The sequence below is a fragment of the Heliangelus exortis genome, chromosome 1 (genome assembly GCF_036169615.1).
Source record: "Heliangelus exortis chromosome 1, bHelExo1.hap1, whole genome shotgun sequence".
Classification (NCBI taxonomy): Eukaryota; Metazoa; Chordata; class Aves; order Apodiformes; family Trochilidae; genus Heliangelus; species Heliangelus exortis.
In genome coordinates, this window is record NC_092422.1 from 191,206,575 (window position 1) to 191,229,971 (window position 23,397).

The 23,397-nt window shown below is 42.1% G+C and overlaps 1 protein-coding gene across 1 annotated transcript; it reads right to left on the reverse strand.

Moving 5' to 3' along the window:
* Positions 1–2,849: 2,849 nt before the first annotated feature.
* DHTKD1 (dehydrogenase E1 and transketolase domain containing 1) lies at positions 2,850–22,010 on the reverse strand. The gene is made up of 17 exons (XM_071734150.1): positions 21,740–22,010; positions 19,453–19,608; positions 18,469–18,680; positions 16,523–16,717; positions 15,955–16,224; positions 13,370–13,541; positions 12,233–12,431; positions 11,090–11,402; positions 9,911–9,995; positions 9,180–9,319; positions 8,635–8,785; positions 7,322–7,428; positions 6,142–6,306; positions 5,698–5,780; positions 4,450–4,619; positions 3,870–3,955; positions 2,850–3,405 (listed from the first exon to the last, which is right to left on the reverse strand). Exons 1-17 carry the CDS (start codon positions 21,897–21,899, stop codon positions 3,304–3,306), a joined length of 2,766 nt encoding a protein of 921 aa, XP_071590251.1. The 5' UTR covers positions 21,900–22,010; the 3' UTR covers positions 2,850–3,303.
* Positions 22,011–23,397: the final 1,387 nt, after the last annotated feature.

Genomic DNA, 23,397 nt, shown 5'->3' on the forward strand with positions numbered 1-23,397 from the left:
CCCCAATCTTGAATCTATATTTTGGATTTTATTCTTCATTATTTGAGAAGAAATCCTCTTTACTGAGACCTTGCTACAATCTTTCAAGAATTCTGTTCAATAGCCTCCCTTACCTGAAATCTCATGCAGGGAGAGCCACGTTTGTATGCAGAGCATGGTCTGTGAGCAAGGTCATAACAAGGTGAGGCTCAGGTCACATGAAATTCAACATCCTGGGTCAGTTTTTCCCTTGTGTGTATTGTCATAGTGAAAAAAAAGTGTTTTTATGTAATCATCAGCTTGATGCCAAGGCTGAGGATTGTGCTCTACAACTTCCTTAGTTACAGCTGCAGCCACAGAGATGTTACTCTTCAGCCTCCTTTTTCTAGTTATCCATGTAAATGTTCTTTGGGAGCAGAGCATCAAGAGATAAATTGTACAAAAAGTGCTACAAAAAGTGCTGAGAGCAACACAAGTACACACCCTAAGTGTTACAACCAAAGAAAATGTAACCATGTCCCTGGGAAGGAGCAGCTGTTGTTACCAGGCAATCAATATTCATGGCTGAAAACAGAAGAAAAGGAGAGGCAGAGCTCCAGCCATTCTCAGGAAAGGTTTCCAGCCTAGGAACCGTAGAAAGAAATCCCTGCGAATCTCAGAGCAAAAATTTAAATGTGAATTTGCCTTGATTGCTGAAGCTGATCAGAAGGCACAGAAAGTTGTGCAGTTTGCTAGAGCAAACATGATTTCATGTCACTTGTGGATGTGCTGAAGAAGTCATGTGAAACAGACTCCAGAACAGGTTACAGAGGTTACTTCTGGGTCATATAGAGTTAAGAACTAATGTGGGAATTAGTGTAAAATACCAAGTTCTGCTTCAGATCTGCTTCTGGGAGCCATTTCCACAAGTAAATGTGCAGCCTGCCTGTAACCTAAAGTTCCTCACCTACCAGGACTTTCTGTCTGGAAGTGATGGATTTGGTTAAACCCATCTTGTTGCTTTTCAAAGAAATCTTTGGCTCATGGTAGATTTGTTCTATTTAAGAATACACCCCCAGATAAGTCTGAGAGGAATAGGGAGGTGCCCACTTCACTTTGCCAGCTAGGCTGGAGAAGAGAAAATGCTGGAAAAAGGCAGTGTTGATGGGAGAGCTGCCGTGGGGTAGCAGAAGGGCAATCAGCACCAGGGTTGCTGGGGCAGCTTTTACCTCACTACAGCCATCTGGCTTCCTTGTTCCTTGCTTAACCTCAATGTTTTGGTCATTTCTCCTTTGCTTACTGATAATTGCCAATTTATTTCTTTCCCCAGATGACAGCTGTGCTGAAACCTTCCCTTCAAGGGCTTCCCAGTCAAGAGCCAGCCACAGACTGCTGGGGTGTAGAGCATTTGGCTACAGAAACTTCTCCATGTTGAGAGCAGAGGGCAGTTTGGGGACAAGCAGGCAAAGGGCTTTTTAAACATTTCCTCAAAACATGTTAAGAGGAAGAGGTGACACAAGCAGTGTCAAGGGGCAGTGGTGTGACAGCACTTTTGGGGAGCCCTGGCAGATCCCTCGTGGAGCTCTGGCTGACACATTAGTCCTCTAAATGGACACAGAGATCCCATGTACTGTGGAGGGAATAAGAATTGCTCTTGGTGGAAGGAGGAAATGGGTGTGAGGAGAAGCCTTCTCAGAGCCCTCAGCAGAAGCAGTGAGGAGAAGACCCATGGTCACTCCTTGCTTGTAAAGGCTAAAGCTAAACTCCTTTTAGTCACTGTCCTCTCCTGCTCCCATTGTCCTGTTGCTGGAGCAGAGGTACATTTTGGGAGCTTCTTCAAATACCTGTGTCTGCTTGAGCTGCCTCAGAAAACCTCACTGATTACCCTCCTGTTCTGTCATTTGCTACTATGCTTTTCATTGATTTCTTCTATAACCTGTTTTGTTAACACATCTTTTGTAGACAAAGTCTGCAGCGCCTACTCTGGAAAGACCTTTTTCCTCAGGAACCACCCAACAGGGCTCGAGCTGAGGACCCCCCACACTGAAAAAACAAAACCACAAAAAGCCATGATGTTTGGGTGGGTTTTGCTACAGATTTTTTTTCATGAGCCCTTTTGACCTCTTAATTCTCCTACCTCTCACCCCTACAGCTGCTGGTGTATTTGAGAGAGTCCTCACTATTACACTTTTCAATCAGTTGCCCCTTAAACTTTTTGGAGCCTGCCTTACTGCACTTCTCTATTTAGTTTGCCACGGTCTGGAGTCTTTTTGGTCTGGTCTCTTTTCTGTTGCTCATATTTAGTCACAATTTCAGCCACCTTCCAGCATATGCAAGATTTTGTGTGGGAACTAAGGACTGCTGAAGGAAGAAGCTGAGCAGAAGTGAGCCCTTGAAAACAGGCAGCTCTCATGAGAAATGGTGAAACAGCCCAGCAGCCAGGGACTGGAAAAGAGATGGATTCTTAAATGCACTTCCCTTTGGCTTTACTAGTGAGAAGTTACACATTCCTTGTCAACACAGAAAACTAAACCAATGGACCAGTTAAACAGTACAGTCTTGGGGCTAAAGAAAGGAAAAAAAGCAACAAACGAGAAGGACACTAAAAAGAATTTCTCAGTAAGAAGACAGTGTCCAGTAATGGGTTAGGCCTCTACAAAATATGGTTCTAAAACATGGCATGATGCCTGCAGCCTTCCACCCAGCAAGTCTGATGTGAAAGCACTTCTCCAGCTGAGTGAAACTGTGGTGCCTGCAGCCTTCAGGAACCATTCTGCAAGGTCCCCTGCAAGAATCCTGCTTTAACACACTCCTGTGTTGAGAAGAGCACCAACAACTGCAACAAATTTCATTTCTGTCCCATAGCAAAAGAAATTAGAAAATCCACAACATTCTGCTACAGAAATGGCTCATTTCCAGTCACAGGGAAGCATTTATTCAACCAACCAGCACTAATACTTCTGTGGAAATGGAAACTGGTTCCACACATACAACATCCCAGGAACTGTCCAGTGAAATTAGCAATGTGATACAAGGTATTTTATAGCCACCTCAATGTTCTGTTCCCTGAACTGGATTTGTTTTGTTTTGTGTTTTTCTTTAACTTTAAAAAGATATTTTGTAGAAAATACTACAAGAGAACAAGAAATATCTAGAGTAACAGGCATCACCTCTCATCTTTAGGTATTCCCTTACATGAAAAAAATTGCTTCATCATTACAGAACCTGTTCCATTCTTTTTTGCCCATTTTGTTCAACTAAGAGTCCTAACCCTCTGGCTTTTGTTCTTCATAGGAGGAGGCACCAAATGTGACTGACAGCAGAAATAGTCCATATGTTGAAAACTTAGTTAAATGTTTTGGTGAGAATGTCTTCCTGCTGCTGGTGGTGCAGGGTTCCAATGCCAACTGCTGGGGCTGGTAAAGGAGGTCTACTCACAAGATGGAGCTGAAATTTGAATCAGGAGGAAATGATTAATAAAGCATAAATATAGGACTGCATACCAAGGTCCTCTGATGCCATGGTGAGATCTCCTGTCAGATACTGGGTAGACCCAGCTGGAATTAATGCAGGAAGTTATCCTCCATCTCCCAAAGACCATGGCTTCAAGTGGATGATCTTCCAGAACAAAGAGCAGCTTTGGATTTTCCTTCTAATCACTTCAAGCATGTTGTTTTCTACCCAAGATCTTTCAGCATCCTGTCTACTTAGACTAAACAGCTGGTAATAGAAAGCTCCAGTCCTGCTCATCACCAGTACATGATGCTAAAAAGAGCATCAGTAGCTTAAATCAGAACACACATTGGGTTTAGGCATCAAGATTAATTTTGTGTTAAGCATCACAGAATTTTGCATTCAAGGTGAACTTCAAACATCATTTTAAAGACTAAAACCCCATGGGGACATCTTACCTTAACCCCCAGCTGCTTTTCAAAACGTGGTGACACAAAGGACCATGGACCCATGTTCTGTGGTTCTTCCTGACTCCATACGAAGACTAAAGGATAAAGGTACATTATAAATACACATGTTTATCTTTCCAGCAGTTCAAGAAAAACAGGTTTTTATTTTATAGCACCTCTGCCTTTTTTTGTCTTGGCACCAGCTTTGAAATGAAGGCTTGCCAGAATGAATTCCCTTGCACAGAGCTTGCTGAAGTCAAACCAAATACCCCTGTGGGTATATTCTGCTTTTCTACTGCCATTTTCAAAAGCTACTTAGAAGACTGGACTGGAAAAGACCAAGGCAAAAAATGCCTCAAATGGTTCACTCCAATTTTACCTAGTGCTTTTCAGAATAGAGACAAGTTATATTTTGCAGAAGTGGTAAACATTTGTATTATCCCACTATAGAAACACCAGATGTATGGGGTAGGGGGAGTAAGAGCAAAGAGGAAAAAGCCACTGCAGCTCTTCATCCTAGAGGGCAGGCAACAGATCTAGCTCAGTACTTCAAAGAGTCTAGAAACAGAAATGTAGAAGTCATGCTGACCTTTGGCATGGCTGTATTTCCTCAACTCTTGCTGTAGAGCTTCCAGGGGGAAAGGACACAGTTCTTCAAGTCTCAGAACAGCTGTGTTGTGTTGTTTCTCTCCCAGTGTCTCTCTTTGCTTCACCAAAGCATAGTAATGCTTACCAGAACAGATCACCACATGGGTGACACTAAAGAGAAAACAAAATGTTTCCAAATTCAGTGTTTTCCAGAAATTCTATGCAGAACAGTATCATATTTTGAACAAATCCAAACTATAAAGATAACATTATTAAACTAAACTGCTACCATGTTTTATCTTCTTTTGCTTTCCTTTCCATCCCACTCCCCTCCAATAGCTGGCAAACTAACCCTTGGGCACAGAATGCCAGAGCCCAGAGGTCCTGATTCTTAATCCTGGGAATATTACCAGACATAAGATTCATCTCTCTTAGCTGTAACTGTCTACAAATTAAACACTCAGTCAAAGCTACTTGTTTATGCACAGTCTGTAGAGAATAAACCAGAGAGGGAGAGCAGTACCTTCAGAGGGCAATTCTCTCCCATGCCAAAGAGGAACTGCCTGCAGGAGATAAATAATACACTCCAGCAACCAGGTCTGGGCTGCCTTAGTAACCTTAATGAACAAAGGCAAGGAGAAAAACCTCACCTTCTGCACCTCACCACTAGTCTCAAAAAACCCAAGATGCTAAGATAATTCCAGCACTTGATTGTGGGTGAGGATGCAAGCATCAGAGATGCTGTCAGACACAGGTACTATTGGGACAAGGTAAGAACCTTAAGAAAGAAAACAAATGATGGCCAGAATTGCCTGGTTTTTAACAGGACTGTCTACAATATCTGAAGGGAGACACAGACAATTTATTATTGCCCTAACTTCACTTCATCAGTTCAGGTGTTTCAACACCAGAACAAAAATTCCACATCTCTTCACAGAACAGCTGCTGCCAGTGACTGTCAGGTACCACACATGGTGCAGAACAGTGCCCATCAGTAATGGTGGTCACAGCCTCCCCGTGGGGGCACAGCCTGACAGTCTGAACTCTTGACTGTCATGCAGACAGATATGGTAACTACCAACAAATAAGTAGAAGAAAAGGAGAGAAACAAGGAAAACTAAGTCACCCACCATAAAACAACATTTTCCTCCCAAAGTGACCTCTTTCACATCACCTCAAACTTGAGATGTTAGGTAAGAGAAAGTGACAGATGTTCCTTCTGAGCTTCTCCTTGAGAAAGCAGAGCTACCTTTTAGGATCTACTGAGGAGTCACCAATGACAGGCTTGAATGTTGTCCTTGGGGCCATTTCTTCAAAACTTGATACAGCAGCCTACATGGGGGAGAGATGGAAGTTACCAAATCTTTCTGCTTTTTCCCTCAGGCTAGAGTTGGGATGAGGATACCAAGACAGGGGTTTGGTGAATACAAAAGGTGCAGTCTTCCCTCTCCCTCTCATTCCCATTCCCACCGAAAGGGGGCACAATAAGCTTCCCAAGAACAATTCCAGACCAAGAATCAACCCTTCATCTAGCTCACTCCCACCCACCTTTGATCTTCCACCTATCTTGCCCCTAGCAGACCTGACCCCAAAGCAGACACCAAAGAACAAAGAGGAAGAGGAAGGGAACACGTAAGAGAAGAGGAGGGGAAAAAAAATAAAATAAAAAATTAAAAGAAGACTTTCAGCTTACAGGGAGCCTGAGTAACACTTTTGGAGCCACAACAATTAGAGGTTTCCTGAAGTTCCGGACCATTTGCCGACGGAGTAAATGGAAATACTGGGCTGGGGTGGTGGGATGCACAACTGACATGTTGACCTGGTCCCCATCAACTCCCTCTTCTGAGCTGTCACACATCTGTGGAAGGGAAACACAACAATACCTTCTCAAGAAGCAAGCAGTGAGCCAAATATGCAACACAGAATCCAGGCAGGTAAGGCACACTGACTAGTATGAGAATATAAGCAAATCTACCAATTCAGACATTGATAGAAAAGGAAGAAAAACCTTACAGAAGAAATGGATTGAGCATTTAAATAGTAAGATTAAATCTAAGCTACCTCCTTCTACAACACTGTAACCAGGACATGACAGTTCTTCTAACAGTGGACAATCCATTACAATCCCATGGAGACTTTTTAGTGTTTTGGGATTTTTTAGTGTTTTGGGTTTTTTGTAAAAATGTGCTGCAAATTTACTAAATCACATTTAATAGTATCTAGCATTCTGTTTGTATACTCTGTGCCCAGTGGACAGATCTGTGAGTGGTTTACACCAGAGGGTGGCTGCCTGTTTCAGAGGCTAACCCCCAAAATGTTTTCTCTAGGAGGAGGTCTATTTGCAGGTCAGCAATTCTCTCTTGCTGTTGGGTGCATTCTGTGGCACTGTGACATTGCTGAGGAGCAGCAATCAGAAAAAAGACAGCAGGCAGCACTGAAGCATGTCCCACAGGGCTGTCTGTAGAGGGCACAGGGCCTCTGCAAGCACTAGACAAATCTCACACTAGGAAATGTCATGTTACCACACACCCACTTGAGCAGGTGACAGATACCAACAGGAACAGCAAGCAGTTATTACAAGGTTCAGTCAGTCTTGCACCAGAGCTGTTGTGGCTGTTGTTGGTTTTTTAAACCAAAACTGCTTCCTCATCACCTCTAGACCTACACCTTCTCATCACAGTACCCCTTCTTCCTCCACTTCCAGCCCAACCTGTCCTTATCTCATCATGATGGTATCATCCTGGTGTTTCTCCAGCTTCTGATGTCACAAGCAGGTATACCAGGAATGTGGCATTTTGTGACAGGAGTCCCAGAGCAGTGGTTGCCAGTGCTGAGCTGGGGGAGATGTGAATCTGAGAGGTGAGGTGGGGTACCTGCAAGAACCGTTCCATCCGGCAGGAGGAGTGTTCAGGGCCTGCACCATCATAGCCATGGGGAAGAAGAATGACTATCCCACTCTGCAGAAGCCACTTGGCCTCACCTAAAAACACATCATGAGGAGGAAGGAAAGAATGAACACATAACACAGAATGTAAAGCTGCAAAACACATAATACTTCACAAAAACTGCTCAGGAAAAAATAATAGCAGATTCCCCTGTCGTTAAATACAAGCTTGACCCATGGTGCTGGAATCTTGCCATGAGATTCACAAGAGTGAAACAGCACACATTGGATGACCTGAAGTTTCTGAAATTATCATGTAATTTTGGGCTTCCAGAAGACTTATGTCTCCAAGGAGGAGAATGAAATATGATGAAGATTTTAAAACCTAATTTAAAAACATCACTATGCAAAAATACTCTTAATGGAATTGTCCTCCTGACTAACAGGGGTCTTCAAAGGTAACCCTCCACTAAAAAAAAACCCTAACCATAATTCATTGCATATTTTCTGCATACTTTGTAAATTGGTCCTCTGCAGGTGTGACCTGGGCAGCTCCATGAGAGGCAGACCTAGCTAGCACAGCAGTGATGGCCACAGGATTGTTCCCCTGAACTCAAACCTCTTGTGCTGTTTAAGGGATTACAATCCAGAAGATAATTCCTTCCAGCTTCAAATACATAGGAGGGCTCTGAATCTCTGATATATATGATTACAGAAGGAGTGCAGAGGAGCAACTGATGCTAGCTGCCAAAACTCTGGACACTTACATACAACAAATCCCACTCCAGAAATCCATTTTTTCTCAGAATGTTCCAGCTCAGGGTTTTTTTTTATCTGAACACTCAGAAAACATGTTGAAGTGAAATTTAGAAGTTCATTGTAAGGCACTTCTGTGGGGTCTTTCTTTTATACAAGCACTGTTTTCCTTCTGCATTGCTTCAGGAATTTTTTAGATGCCTCATGAAGGAAAAGTACAGACTCAAAAGCAACCTGCTATATATACACACATCAAAATAAAAGGGGGAATAGAGGAGGGAGGAAAGGTCATTAAAAAAAATAAACTGCCCTTTCTGATTTACTGTTTTCTTCCAAGGGTGGGATATTTTTCATTTTAGATGAATTGTCTTCAGAGAAAAGCAGCACAGAAGTCAGGACCCCTGAAGTAAGCTCGTAAGACTTCTTGAGAAAACAAAATTACTTTCTCAATACTTTGTCCTTTTACTTCAAAGACGAAAGATTTTCTAAAAATGTGCTTAGTACAAATGATTCATTTTTAAATATAATAGCTCCTTGTACACTCACCTCCAGAGATGAAAGTGTCAAATATTATCTGGGCTCCATTAAAGAAATCTCCAAATTGAGCTTCCCAGATTGGCAGTAACTTAGGGCTCTCAATACTCATTCCATATTCAAAACCAAGCACAGCTTCTTCAGACAAGGGACTGTTACTCACCTAACAGAAGGAAATTTTTGGGGGGGAGGGGTGAGGAAAAAGACAACCCAGGGTTAGGAACCTTTGGAATCAGCCCATCAGTGCTAGGCATACTGAAGAGAAGCACTCCTAAGGGTCACTGATAGTCTCCCTCATGTCTTTTTTTTTACTTTTTAATGAAGACATTGAGGGGGAAAGAGTAATAGTTGATCATTCAAGAAATAGCAACCCCCCTTGCTGAAATTGTAAAGAGAGTAACTACAAAGAAGGGGGGGGGTCCGAACAGTTTTTATGCCTCTGTATGAGGGGTTTGCTAGAATACACAGGCTTCCTACATGTATCTCAGTAGCTTTAAAATTAGCATTCTGCTTCAGCACAAATTGAATAAAGGTGTCTCGTGGATCACAGAACCTACCTCTAGGAAACCCTTCTGGTCTGGGGACATGTGATTCAGGGGAATGTAGGTATCATCTGTCTCCTGACAAACCAACATCGCGTGTCGTTGACTAAAGGTCCCTCTGCCAACATCCTGTCCACTTAGCCTGATATTAAACCCTTGCCAAGCAATAAATAAAACACTCAATTAGAAAGTCATGTAAAAAGAAAACATGCAGGACAACAGCTTCACACTTCAAAAATATTACTTGCTATGTCTCTTCTTGGATTCCCTGTATCAGCAAAATCAAATCTGAGATGGAATTGTAAACCAGGTGCAGGTCCAACTCACAAGCACAGAGATACTCAGACATTTCTCTTTTCTCCTCTCTGTAGCCAAGACTTTGTGGTAAATGGTTCAAATTACAGAAGCAAACTGCAAAAAATGTGCATTCACTATCATATCATGTCAATGGAGATATGAGTTCAGGCTACAGAGGGGGGAACAGAAGTAGTAGCATGAAACACAGTCTGAAAGTATTTGAGAGATCTATGCAGGTCTCTGTGCACAAATCTTTTGAGGGAGTGGGAGGGAGTAACAATTCTTTGAAGACATTTAGTACTAAATCTAGAAACAGTGAAATAGAAGACATATTGTCAAATTTACACATTGTATCAATCTGCAGACTTAGAAACACCCAAGTAGTCTAATATGCTTTACTGACATCAAAGCAAAAATATTTTATTGTCTGCTGTCTAGATGCATCTTACCTTGGCTCAGCAGGGAACCAAATGCTAAAGTTTCAGCTGTTGCCCAGTCCAGCTTTGTTCCTTCCTCCATTTTTTGAACTCTTGACTGAACAAGCAAACAACATGGAAAAGTTACTACTTTGCCTGCTTCTATGGGTAGCTCTTTTGGTGGCAAAGATCAATATTAGAAACTAGTAATGCTATATTCCTGCAGCCAGCTTAGGTTGGTTTGGAATACACACAATCTTACTCCAGCACATCCTGAAAAACATTGCACTGAGGACCACAGAACCATGGCTGACCCACCTGCTCACTTACCAGTCAACAAACTGTGTATGACCAACTAGATCTTAGTCTGAAAATATTAAAAATCTTAACACAGAGCTTGCTCTTGACTTCTGATTTTTCTGGTTGTCAGTGATGACAGATACCAGGCATATATATTTCAGTCTCCAGAATTCTCCCCTGTTTTGGCCTGCAGAACTGCAGACAAATGATCATACCCAGCTGTGGTTTTCTTGCCTTGGGCTGGGAAGAGAAGAACATCAGTCTCCTGAAATACTGAACTCAGGGCTTCTCCATGGCTTCCAACCAGACACCTGTGCATGGCCATCACTTAAAGGAAAACATTCACCAACCCAACCCAATTATTACACAAAGACTTAAGAGTTATCAAAAGCTGACTGTTAAACTTGTATGCTTATGTTTATATTCATAAAACATAAACACTCACTACTGGCTTCAGAAACTGTGTACACTATTATCAAGTTCCTGCTTCATTCTCTCATAAGGAACTCATTATAATCATAAGGTATATAAATCATAGTAATTTATCATAACTGTTTCTATTGTTTGCTGTAGGTGACCCTGCTCTGGCAGGGGGGCTGGAGTAAATTATCTTTTGAGGTCCCTTCCAACCCCTAACTTTCACTGATTTTTCAATAAGCTTTTTTCTTCATTGTAAAAAAACTGTTGAAATAACAAAATTAAGTATATGGTCAGAACTGGAGGAAAGAACATGTCTGTCTTCAAAACTGGAGGACGAATGGCATAAACCCAGCCTCTGAAAAGAGAAGGAGCTGTTTTTCCTAGTGAATACTAATCTGTTCTGTAAATGGCAGTGTTGTTGTGTTTAGAATTTTTCCTGTAACAGATCATACCATAGCACTGGGATAAGAAGCATCATTATACTCCACTGACCTGTGCATAGGTCTTCAGGAGATGGCTGTGAATCTGGAGTTCTTCAGGCACCTCTACAGACTTGATTCCAATGAACTGCAGGAGTGGCACAGGCATCCCGGTGTCCCAAGTGGTGATTTTAGCAGAGGGCTCAACCAAACCTTTCCAGTGAGACTGCAGGTTGGTGGGAGGTGGAGTATACAGAGTCATGTTGGCAAGATGGTCATTCAGTTTGGAATAGTGTGCTGCCTTTATCTCTGAGACTTCACCCTCAGTCATGAGCCCAGCAGCTATCAGGTGTTCTGCGTACGCGTCTGGGATGCTCTTACGGGATCTGTCAGGGAGGGAATCAAATCCCACAGACATTAAGTCTGAAAACAGCATCACTCCCAGAAAAGGAAAACCCACCCTACTAACAGCAGGTACCACAGAAAATTAAAATAAACTAAGATTCATTATACTCATTTGCATCAAGTTCGCTTTCCTGGCATTTCTAGAAAGATAAGAGTTCTCTTGGGTAAGTGCTTTACAGTCCTTTATTTAAAATAAATAAATTAGAAGAAGTACCTCTAGTGGGTAGTTACATGTAAAAACAAGTCAAAAACCCTCCCAGTTACACTGACTGTGCTATCATGCATATTTTGTTTAGACAAACTGACAGCAGTATTTCAGCACTAGCTGACAATCATTCCATCCATTCCATAAATGCTTCACTTAGACTACCAGAATTCACTGGTCAGTGAATTTTCCTGTGTATTTTTCTCTGGGGATAAAGATGGAATCTGAATACACTTAAATGCTCATGAAGATGAGTCCCAGTTGGGAGCAGCAGGACCAAGAAAAGATGTGACAAACACCACACTCTTTCTGCCCATTCTCCCACATTATCTACACTTCCCTCTGACAGAGCACAGCTTTTCCTTCTGCTCAGTAGCCATGACAAATTTGAAATCCAAAGGCTCTGCAAGAGGCATCAAGACATACATTGAGAAAACAACACTAGTGGTTACCTTCATTAACTTTTTATTATCAGACCCAAACCTTAGTCAAGGGCTGCTGACAGTGTAGCTACACTTACATAAAGACTCACTGATATCTTCATTACACTGCAGTAGCGGGTGATTCTGAGTTGGTGTATGCACAAGTACATTTTGGGTACCTTACCTGATGATTTTATACATGCTGGGGTTGGTGAAGAATGGCTCATCAAGTTCATTGTGTCCCCACTGCCTGTAGCACAACAAATCTACTATCACATCCCTGCGGAACTGGCGCTGGTACTCGACAGCCAGGCGGGTGGCACGGACAACTTCCTCAGGGTCATCCCCATTCACATGGATAACAGCACATCCAACAATTTTCCCTGCCCAGGGATTCAAAAAGTAACATTAAACACACTCAACCCCTTCCACAGAAAGCAGACACGCACGTACTCTGCTGAAAACCCTCACATGAAGTGTTTGTAACAAAAACAAATCTACAAAAGATGCCCCTTGTGATGAGAGGTGGGGTAAGGAGAAGGAGTCTTCCCCAAGCCAAGGGGCAATTGGCCCATCCTGGTGTATTTGTCACAGTTTGAGTACAACTTCTTTAGCAGCACTATATTCCCAGAGGACTTTCTGTACAAAGTTCCCACATCTTCTTAATCAGGATGGAATACTCCAGGGAATGGCAGAGAACAGTTTGATTGCTTCTCTTCCAAACAAACTGAGTTTTGTTTCCTTCTTATCTTAAGCAATCACAACTAGGAATTCATACAAGCCAAGAGTTTAAGCACAGAAATGGCATGAGCCTCATCTTTTGATTAAAAGCAAAACAAGTTCACCTGACAACAAACAAAACAGAAAAATGAAGGAGTTTCTGACTCATAAATCTCACTCAAAAAACACACTGAAATGATTTTGATTAAATTTAAAGATATATTTATAATACATCTATGATATACTATCACATTTTTAAAAGCTCTCAATGACATACCAGAAATTAAATGAGTTATAGACTTCACAGTAACCTTGCAAATATTTTATAACAGCCTGTAAAAATGTGACAAGATTTTTCTTTGATATCTAGTCTTTGCTATAAAGCAGACAGGGAAGGTTATACTTTTAACAGCTGAATTTTTGCAAGTAGGAGGTAATAATCCATAATAATTTTAATTTCTACTCTATCATGAAAATGGAGATATATTACTCCCTAGAGCTGACAGGCACTCACTATAAAAAGCCACAGCATATTCACACTGGAGTTAAAAATCCTTCCTGACACACCAGGCAATCTCCCTTCTGACTCAAGGCTACGTACCAATATCACTGCAGTAGAGAGATGATCTTCCTCTCTCTGGAGGAGTGGTATATCCCAGCTGGTTATTAACTATCAGATGGATGCTCCCACCAACTCTGAAATGTGGTAGATTAGAGAGGGTCAGTGTTTCAGGAACAATCCCTTGCCCAGAGAAAGCAGCATCACCGTGAACCTACATTAGGGAAGATGGACAAGTCTCATTAGAAATCACTGGAGTAACAGAAAATCAAAGCCATAACTCCTTAAGCAAGAGCTTTCAAATTAAGTAGGTAGAACAGATATTGTTTCAGCTGGATCCACTTCTGAACCCTTTCAGACTACTGTTTTCATTATATGAGAGTTTATATAATCTAATCACCAACACAAGGTCATGGCAGCCAACATCTGTACATTATTTCCTGATGTAATCCTTACCTGGAACAGATCTATCATCTCCTAAAACTCACTCACCAGTGCAGAGGTGACTGCAAGGACCATGGCCATAGCAAAGCTGCAGCAGTCAGCAGCCAGTGAGGTTAATGGCTGCATTTGATGATCCTAAAGGTCTTTTCTGACCCAAACTGATCTATAATTTTAAGTCAACTGACCACTGAAAGAACAACAGGAAACCAGTCACCACAGCATGCACCACACTCTTTGCTGAAAGGTAAATGCTGGTGAACTGGGATTTATGCCTATTGCCACCTTACCAAACAGACAGGGACAGACATGATAGACAAAAAAGAAGGAAAGGAACTGAATGAAAGCATACAGAAGAACAGGAAAGTTTTTAGAAGGCAACAAAAGCTAAGTTATCATTCCATTTCAAAATTGCAAACAAATGTTGCAAATAAAAGGGAAGAGGAGACTACTGTGGCATTCAACCCAGGTTTTCAAAAAGGCTAGAGATACTAGAATTAGTACCACTTAGTATCATACTTTGAAATTATAGTTTCCACTGACTAATCTGATCATAGCTTCCTCAGGATGCAGATTTGATCCTTTGCAGATCAAAGTCACTATGCATATTGATGTAGTTTCTTATTAAAACCTGTTGACAGTCCTATTTTCTAGTTGTGGGAGAACTGTTTCAAGCCTTGAGAGACTTTTGGAGGTGCCAGGACACTTGGAAGAGAGTAGAAGTGCAATCAACCAATGAAATGGCAGCACTGGGTTTTATACAGTTCTAATACAGAGACTTTTTTCAAAAGGCATCACAGAAAACCAGAGTTAACTACTGCAAGAGAGAAAACACGGCATCCTCACTCTACTCCTTACCATGCTATACTTGTTCCTAAAATACTGGGTTTTCACTTTTCCCTTTTGCTTTCTTCTACTGTCTTAAGAATGCTTTGAGTGAAGACCCCAGAACACCTGACAGAACTCTACAGCCTTCAGAATTTCCCAAAGTATAAAAAGCCTACAGGCAGTGAGAGTATCCAACAACACAACACTCTGCATATGCATCTCAAACCCCAGAGGATTCATTCAATCCAAGCAGGATTTTACTCATTTCAGCAGAAAGCTGGAAACAGTTTTTGCTAGCACATGTTTTTTTCTGGGCAGTGTTATCATAGAACATAAAAGCAAGGTCACCACAATGTTTATAATTAATCAGTGACCCTGAGAGTGGAACATCAAACGTGAAATTTATTTCAAGGAGACTTTATGCTCATATTTCAGTCTAAATCATAAAAAACAGTAATTGCCTTATGTCCAGAAAGTTGAGAGAAATAAACCCCTCTTCAGCAGAGATGAACAATTAATACTGCAGAAATGTCCATGGTAGTTAGCCAAGAGGAGTTTTATAGTTTTCATATATTCCAACCACCCAAAAAAATCAAAGATGCCTTTTTTTAAAATAAAAAATAGGAACAATAAGAACTTGCCCCAAGGCCTTCTCAACATTTCAAATTTCACTTTCTTCTTTTTCTCAGCATCCACATCCTTCCACAAGGAAGCAAATGATTTATTTAACTCAAATATATTTTCACTTCTACCTTTAACTTCCTCCATATTTATTATTCTTCACACAAGAACAGTTCTGCCCCAAGTAATTTTTACTCCTGACTTTAAAAATATTGAAGAGATTGACTCACTTGTATTTCCAAGTTTAATATAATGCAAGAAAAGAAATTTTATCAAGGAAATATTTAGGACTGCCTCCACAGTTATAAAAGGCAGTTCAAGGAGTAAAAACCAGTTCCAGCAGAGTCTCTCAGTGCCATGATAAAATGAGAAACTTTTATATCCTCCTGTGTATTTTGCAAATCTTTTTGACAGCTCTTCTCCAAACCCATTTAAGTTTTAAAGAAGTGGTGGTTTAAATGCAAAAGTGGTCTGTGAGGAAGGTCACAAATGGCTCTCAATGCAGAGTATTATTAAAATAGAGGAAGGTATCAAAGTAAGTTCTTCAAAAATTCTTAGAAGTGGAACTGGTCACATGCCAGTACCATCACATAAGCTACCTGGAAATTTACCTTTCCTACCTATTTCTCCATAAAGAGGATCCTACTTCTTGATCCATAGATTAGTTCAGTTTTGTTTGACATTTCTATATACATCACTTCACAGAAGTGACCAGTTACAAATTGTGAGCAAAATACCTGCAGGCAAATGACTTTGTCCCCGGGCTGTGCAGAGCTCTCTGGGGAATAATCTCCATCAAGCAGAGTCTGCTGCCTTCCTCGTGTCTTGCCCACGGCCACTGGATTGATTGCTTCTAAGTGGGAGGGGTTAGGTAGCAAGGTGACATGCACAGGCCTGTGTGAACCAAAGTCAAGATCTACAGAAGATGTCAGGTGGGAGAGAACATCCCCAATGGCTGCTGAATTCTCTGGAAACTCACTCAAACCACGCATCTTACGGAACATGAGCTGCATGGGGAAAACAAAATCAGGTTAAAATCCCTTCACGATTCCTTAATGCATTGAAAGAAAAACATTTAAAGAACTGTATGCTCTCCTACTCCTGAAACTGCAAGGACACTTCTGGTAACAGCACAGAATCCCCTTCACCAGAGTTCTCTTTAATAGTCTCCTGCAAAGATCTGGCTGACAGGTAGGTAACTATTTTATTTATTCAGCATTCACAACATAACAAAATCCCAGGTTTTATGTCATTGCAAATAAATTGGGCACAGAGCAAGTATCAAGGGGATTTTAACTCTCTTACCTCAGGGGGAAGTTGAAGTAAACCTGTGAGAAGATTCAGTCTTCCACGATGAGGCATTCCAAGAATAATATCAGTCACACCACTGTATGCACACATCTTGAACAACTCATGGAAGAAACCCATCATACTCTCTGCTCCTTCACCACCGTACCGCTTCACTGTGGCAAACTTGGTGGCTAAGAAGTGATCAAATTCCTATTAAAAACAGGAGAACTTCAGTACAAAATTGAAATACAGTTATGTTAGTACCTTTAAGGCACACAGACCTAAGCACATGCCTTGAAAATCTCATGTTATTCTCCATCCCCACAGTGTAAGACCAGAAGTTATGATAAACTACAAGAAATCAGCTCTTATCTCCTCTTAAGCAGAAAAATGTTGGATTGAGGACTGAGCTGCCTCTGTCAGATGTGGAAGGAGATGACTGAAGCAATGTAACACCAGAGCAACTTACAAATTCCTTGATCACTTATTTTAGGTGGAAATTAAGGAATGGTTTTCTTTTACAGTATGAACCTTAACTATCCTGAGATGCAAAGTGCTGGAGAAGCATGGACAGTTCCATTTTTATTGCTATTGGATCCAGGCCTTAGTACATAAGGAGAAGACTGTCTGAGAGAAAGAAAATAATGGCTCTACATTTACTTTATTTTCCTCTCACTCCTCCCACTTCACTCCTTTCATCAACTCTTACACAGCCATAACAAATGACAAAGTTTTGGAAGCACTGAAAGTTCCTGTTCTACAACTGAAGACTGAAAAAAAAAATCTGTAACTGAGAAGGGAAGACAGAGCCACAGCCAAAGATCTGAGCCAACTGCTGAACAATTTCTAGTTAAGCAACAATCTTGTTCCAAGGAACAATGTACACAAAACTAATCACACATAAAAGCAGTATTTTTCCTGTCAAATTCTACACCCTAAGTACAGTTCTGGAGTCAACAGGGGATTTATCAAGGTCCTAATTTCACCCTCTTATGTCACTGTCAAATTCCTTTAACTGCCAAAGTGGCAAGAAAAGCACAAAATGTGCCATATACTTCTGTTTAGTCATTGGTAGATAACATATTTAACACTCCTTCCACTTGGAAAACTGGAAACAGGGACAACGTCACAGACCCTGCTCTTCTACCTTTCTGTCCTTCTGTATGTGGGGAGAAAAGGGAGAAAAGAAAAATTTTCACAGCACTGAAGTACTGGAATAAATTTTCTCTAGACATACTGTAAGTACATAAATCTTTCACTTCTTTATAGAATGCCTTGAACAAAGGTTCTTTTGCTGAAAAGCAGCAGATTTACCAGTGCTATATGGCTAAAACCTCAGTCTAACTCTGTTTATTCTCTCAAAGCCTTGAGAGATAACAAACTTTAAAGCTAATAAAACAGATCAGCATGAAGGTGAAAGGAAAACATAGATCAGCTACACCAGAGCACAGAATCTCATAGAGTTCTTCCCAACTTGCATTCCCTTCAATAACATTTAATATAAGCTGTCAGATCATTATCCTAAGAGAATCTCACTTCTGAAGACCTAATACTTGCTAGAGTAATTATTTTTGTCTTCAAATCTTAAAAAATTTATGCTACAAGAACACATGCTACAGACAACATATGTTCTAATTAGTTCAAAAAGCCTTTTGAGTTTGGAAGTGACTGGAAATACTTTCCCAGAAATAATTTCCAATTCCATCAATCAAACCCAAAAAGGTATTGCTGTTTGTTCCAATAATGACTGCTAAGTAAATTCAGGAAAAAACTTCCAGTGAGATTCCTGCATTTGAGTATTGCACTTTTTCAGGCAAAACCTGGTACTTCCTCTTGAACACTGTCAAGTCTTTCAGGATAGTGATTATTCTTTTTCTGCCTGAATAATATGTCTGGAGCAGTAAAGGTTTCACGGCCAACTCCACAATTCTACTACAATCCAGTAGGAGTGAACAGGGTACCTGGGACTCCAACATCAGCTTGCACAAGTGCTTTTTCTCTTCAGGTGTAAATGCTTCTTGTTTTAGCTCTTCAAACCTTTTAGCAAACCACTCTCTTTCCTCCAAAGTTGGAAGCTGGTTAGTTTCTATGGAAATATGTCCACAGTATATGTGGTCAAGGTAAGCCAACACATCCTCTAGGGAAGCCTCCTCTTTCCCCATGTTCAGAAGCCCTGGTGAGAAATAGATGTTATTATCTACTTCTGGAGGTGAGAGGGAAGCACTTAGACCTAAATTGTTGTCTCACAATTACATTAACATGTTGAGTGTACAAATTAATGTCTTCCTTTCCTCCCTTTAAAAATAAAACTCAAGAAACTATTTTATGAGCACACTTCAGTGTTATTAAGATGAGGGTCTCGTTCTTATTTATAAGGTGCCAAAATGCCTTTCTCAAAGAGTTTACCACAAATAAACAAAATCTCTATTTTTGCAACTCTGTATAGCACTTGATATCTTGTGGCTCAGAGAGGGGAGTTCCAATCCCAGCTACATCACAAGTAAACAAGCACTTGCTTTGCAGACAGAGAAAATGAAGCAGAGGTTTTGCAGACAGAGAAAATGAAGCAGAGTCTCCCCTTTTTTCAAGGCCACAGCAAGAATCCAAGAAAAGACAAGTCCTGACTTCTGCCCCAACTTCACTACAGTGTCAATTATTATGCTAAATCATAGAATGTTACAGCAGCTCAAGCAATTAATGTAAAACCTCAGCAGCTGTAAGAACAAGTAGAAATTTCCAAGGTTTTCAAAGATGCTAGGAACCACATACTCATTACTCAATGACTTCTGCAACAAACTCATAGGTAGGCTGAAGTTAACAATTTTCCACCCAACTGTTCATTACTGATTCAACCACCACTCAGGATTTGGCTCTTCCATGGTGGATGCACCCTCCTAATAAATCACCTGGGAAGAGAATTTTCTGTGATAAGGCTAAAGACTTACCTGTAGTTATGAGAGGCCCTTGAAGAGTTTCTGCCAGCTCTTGGATTTCAGGTACTGTATTCATAACAGCTTGGCCAGCAAACAGGGGATTTATTTTGGCTGCTTTGTGGCCATGTTCAGCATATGCAGTTATTAAACGAGCAAGAGCATGGTCAACTAGAGACAAAAAGAAAGCAGAAGTGTATCATGTGTTTACATTTAATCAGTTTATAGTACCAACATGAGTATTCTTTCCACTGATAACCACGAAGGTTCTGGCTGGAGAGATAATTTTTTTTAAGCAGTTGTTTTCACCATATCACCTCACAACAGCTCCCAAAACCAAACTCCTGAATCTTTTCACTTGTTAATTTTTCACTCAAGTAGACTCTAGACTTCTCCCACAGCTGCCCTCATAGTCAGTCTCCTGTAAACATAAGCAAAGCTAAATCTTGCTTCAGGTCTCTTTAGAACAGGTATGTCCAACTCAAGAATGGCACAATATCAATGTGCAAAGTCTTACTCCTCAGGCAACTCAAATCATACCACTTGTGCTGCCCTGTTCCTTGCTGGAATGACAAGAGCACAGGGTCTTAACAGTAACTCAGGTCCTACAAGTTCAAAAAGGAAAGTCTGTGTCTGCAGGAGCCAAGAAGGTATATACATACTGAGACAGATACACTAAAAATTTAAATATATGAACAAGGTTTTCAACAAATCCCAGCAACACACTGTTGTGGGCATTTTGCATTGAGGTCAGAACATTATCAACATCAGCAAAACTTGACCAGCTGAAAGGTCACACACACAGCATTACTGTCATTGAGCATGTGGTCAATAAATAGACCAATATTACATATACAAGCAGAACCCACTACCAACTAATGATATGAACCAGTTTATAACTAATTTCTAATGTCAGGGATTGGGTTTTTTCGTCCCTGATAAAGATGCAGCACTGACATTATGCAGGTCTGAAGACTGTCCTTTTCCAAAATAATGAAATTTCTAAGGCTATTTCACAAAGTTATTTCTCTGACATTCATACTTTCACTGCCAGCACTCTGCTCCAGCCTGTACATTCACACAGTTGGCCCATTCAAACCAGATCCCTTTCTTCAGAGGGTTCTTCAACAAAAAAATGTAACACCAGCATCTCCCACAATGTTCACAGTAAGAAAGCCATTTAAAAGCAAATTTTTAAAATGTAACACAAAAAATAAGTAACCCTATTGTTATTTAACAAGGAGACTACTTAATAATGAGTCTTGGTGTCCAGGATTTAACAATTCAGTTTCATGACTGCTTCTGTGCAATGGGCTTAATTCCTATTGGAGTCTCCCGAGGTATTAATGCAAGGAAGACACTCCTACTCCTGAGAGTATTTTGCTTTAAGTTATTTTTCTGCAGTATAAATCCTAGCTAAGAGTATCACAGGTATTGCTGCAGGAGAGTCACCTCCACTTAACTAGTTCAAGCACAACAATGTAAAAAAGAAAAATGAGAGATGCACAGGTGGCTTTTATGAGCAGTAAAACACCAGAACCCATTATCACAGTCACTTCAGCCTGTGAAGCTGGTACCAGAAGCTTCTCAGAGACCCCGAGAACAGATCTGCACCCCTCAGCCCACTGCCAAGAAGAGGCTTTAGGCAAGGAAAAACCTGCTGGGAGCCTCGAGGAGAACATCGGATCATTCAATGCCAGGTTGGAAGTAACCTCATGATCACCTGGTCCAACCTTTCTGGGTAGGAACACAGCTCAGCTGGCCCAGCAGCCTGTCAAGCTGAGGCTTGAAAGTGTCCAGTGCTGGGCAATCCAACACTTCCCTGGGAAGATTATTCCAATATCCAACTGTTCTCAAAATGAAAAATTTTCTTCCTGGGTCCAGTCGGGACCTCCCCGGGGGTAACTTGCACCCACCACCCCTCTTTTTTTCCTCCTTGTGAAAAGGGAGTCTCCAACTTCTTGGTAGCCGCCCTGAAGTCCTGGAACGTGGCTTTCCTCCAGGCTGAACAAACTCAGACACGGCGGCTCCGGACGCCACTCGGGAAGGTAACGAGAACAAACTACAAAGCGCCTCAGAGGGACGCTTCAGTGCCCTCGGACTTTGGGCCCCTCCCTGGGTTCCCTGGGCTCGGTAGCCCCGCGCAGCCCGACCAGCCCAGACAGGAACCCAGCTCCCCCCTTTTCGCGGCGGATCACCAATCCCCCCCTTCCCCTCCGGGGCAGCCCCCGCCGCCCTCCCTCCCCTCAGCGCAGCGGCGGTTGTCGGGTGTGGGTGAGGTGGGGTGATGATGGTGTCCGACCTGCTTTCCCTCTCTCCCCGCCACCTCGAGCCTCCGCCGACCGCTCGTTCGCCGCCTTCCGCGGTTTGTAGCCGTAGACGCCCCGCTCGGTGCGGTACCAACGCCGGAGGCCGCCCCGCCACAGAACGCAGCGCACGGCGCTCCCCGCCGCCGCCGCCATGGCTGCCGCGCAGCCCCCGCCAACCGCCGCCACCGCCCCCGGGCAGGCGGGGCCGCCACCTCCCACCCCGCCAGGGGATGTCCCGCGGGGGATCGGCCGTGTCCACGTCCTTCACGTACAGATTGTGTCTCTGATCCCCTCAGCCGCTTCAGATGTTCCAGTATCCCGGTATTTCCCTTTAAAAAGCTGCGTACATTTCCTATTAAACTGTCTCTCCTGCAGCGGATCTATGAGGGGTGGGAAGAGGTTTCCCAGGAAGGGTGTGGGGTCCCCTTCTCTGCGGATATTCAAAACCCGGCTGGATGCAGCCCTGTGTAATGTGCTGCAGGTGGTTCTGCTTTCCACAATTCTGTGGAAGCCACACAAATCTGTGAAAGTATCAAAGCTTCACCTTCTGTCTATGGGGTGCTGGTTCTGGTTAGTCTGGAAAACACAGCGTAACCTCATCAACCTCTGGAAAGCCTAACAAAAAAACCAAACCAAACCAAAAAAGTAAAACAAAACAAGCAAACAAACAAAAAAAAAAAAAAGATGCAAGAAACACAGTTTTAACAGTATCTAAAAGTTTAATCTAAAGTTTTCAGGTGCTCGAGAACCATTTCGAAACACAAAGGACAAGAAAGCCTTAAGGAATAGTCAGCATGGGTTGAGCAATTTGAACTTCTAGAATGGAGTGGATATTGTCTAGCTGGACTTGAGCTGAGCTTTTGACACTGTCTCCCATAAGACCCTCATAGTCAAGCTGGTGATGAGTGGGTTGGATGAGCAGGCAGTGAGGTGGGTTGAAAATTGGCTGAAGGGCCAGGTCCAGGAGGTGGTGATCAATGGTACAAAGTCTAATTAGCAGTGTCCTCTAAAGATCTGTAGTGGCTACAGTCATGTTTGGCATGTTCATTAATGATATGGATGAAGGGGCAAAGTGTACCCTTAGGAAGTTTGCACATGAAACAAAACTGGGAGCAGTGGCTCATATGCCAGAGGGTCCTGCTGCCACCCTCAGGGTGAGGGATCTCAACATACTGGAGACATGAGCTGATGGGAACTTCATGGAGCTCAACAAGGAAAAGTGCCAAGTCCTGGATCTGGGGAGGAACAATTCCATGCACCAGAACATGTTGGGAGCTGCCCAGCTGGAAAGCAGTTTGGCAGAAAAGCACCTTAGGGACCCAGTGGACTCCAAGTAGAACCTGAGCCAGCAATGTGCCCTTGCTGCAAAGAGGGCCATGTCCTGGTCTGCATCAGGTAAAGTATTGCCAGGAGGTTGCTCTGGTTGGCACTGGTGAGGACACACATTTCCAGTTCTGGGGTCATGGACGTATTGGAGAGAATCCAATGAAAGGCCATGAAGATGATGGACTGGAGCACCTGCCATATGAGGAAAGACTGAGAGAGCTGGGACTGTTCAGCCTAAAGAGAGGGCTCAGGGGGCTCTTATCAGTAACTGTAAATATTGAACGACAGATGCAAGGAGGCCAGAACCAGGTTCTCTTCAGTGGAG

What these genes read in the sequence shown, in the direction of transcription:
- DHTKD1 (XM_071734150.1), bottom strand. Translation starts at nt 21,899, where the DNA reads ATGGCGGCGGCGGCGGGGAGCGCCGTGCGCTGCGTTCTGTGGCGGGGC. An exon ending in CGGGGAGAGAGGGAAAGCAG is followed by an intron (nt 19,609 to 21,739) that starts GTCGGACACCAT and finishes TTTTGTCTCTAG; the next exon opens with TTGACCATGCTCTTGCTCGT. An exon ending in TACTTCAACTTCCCCCTGAG is followed by an intron (nt 16,225 to 16,522) that starts GTAAGAGAGTTA and finishes TTCCCCATGCAG; the next exon opens with CTCATGTTCCGTAAGATGCG.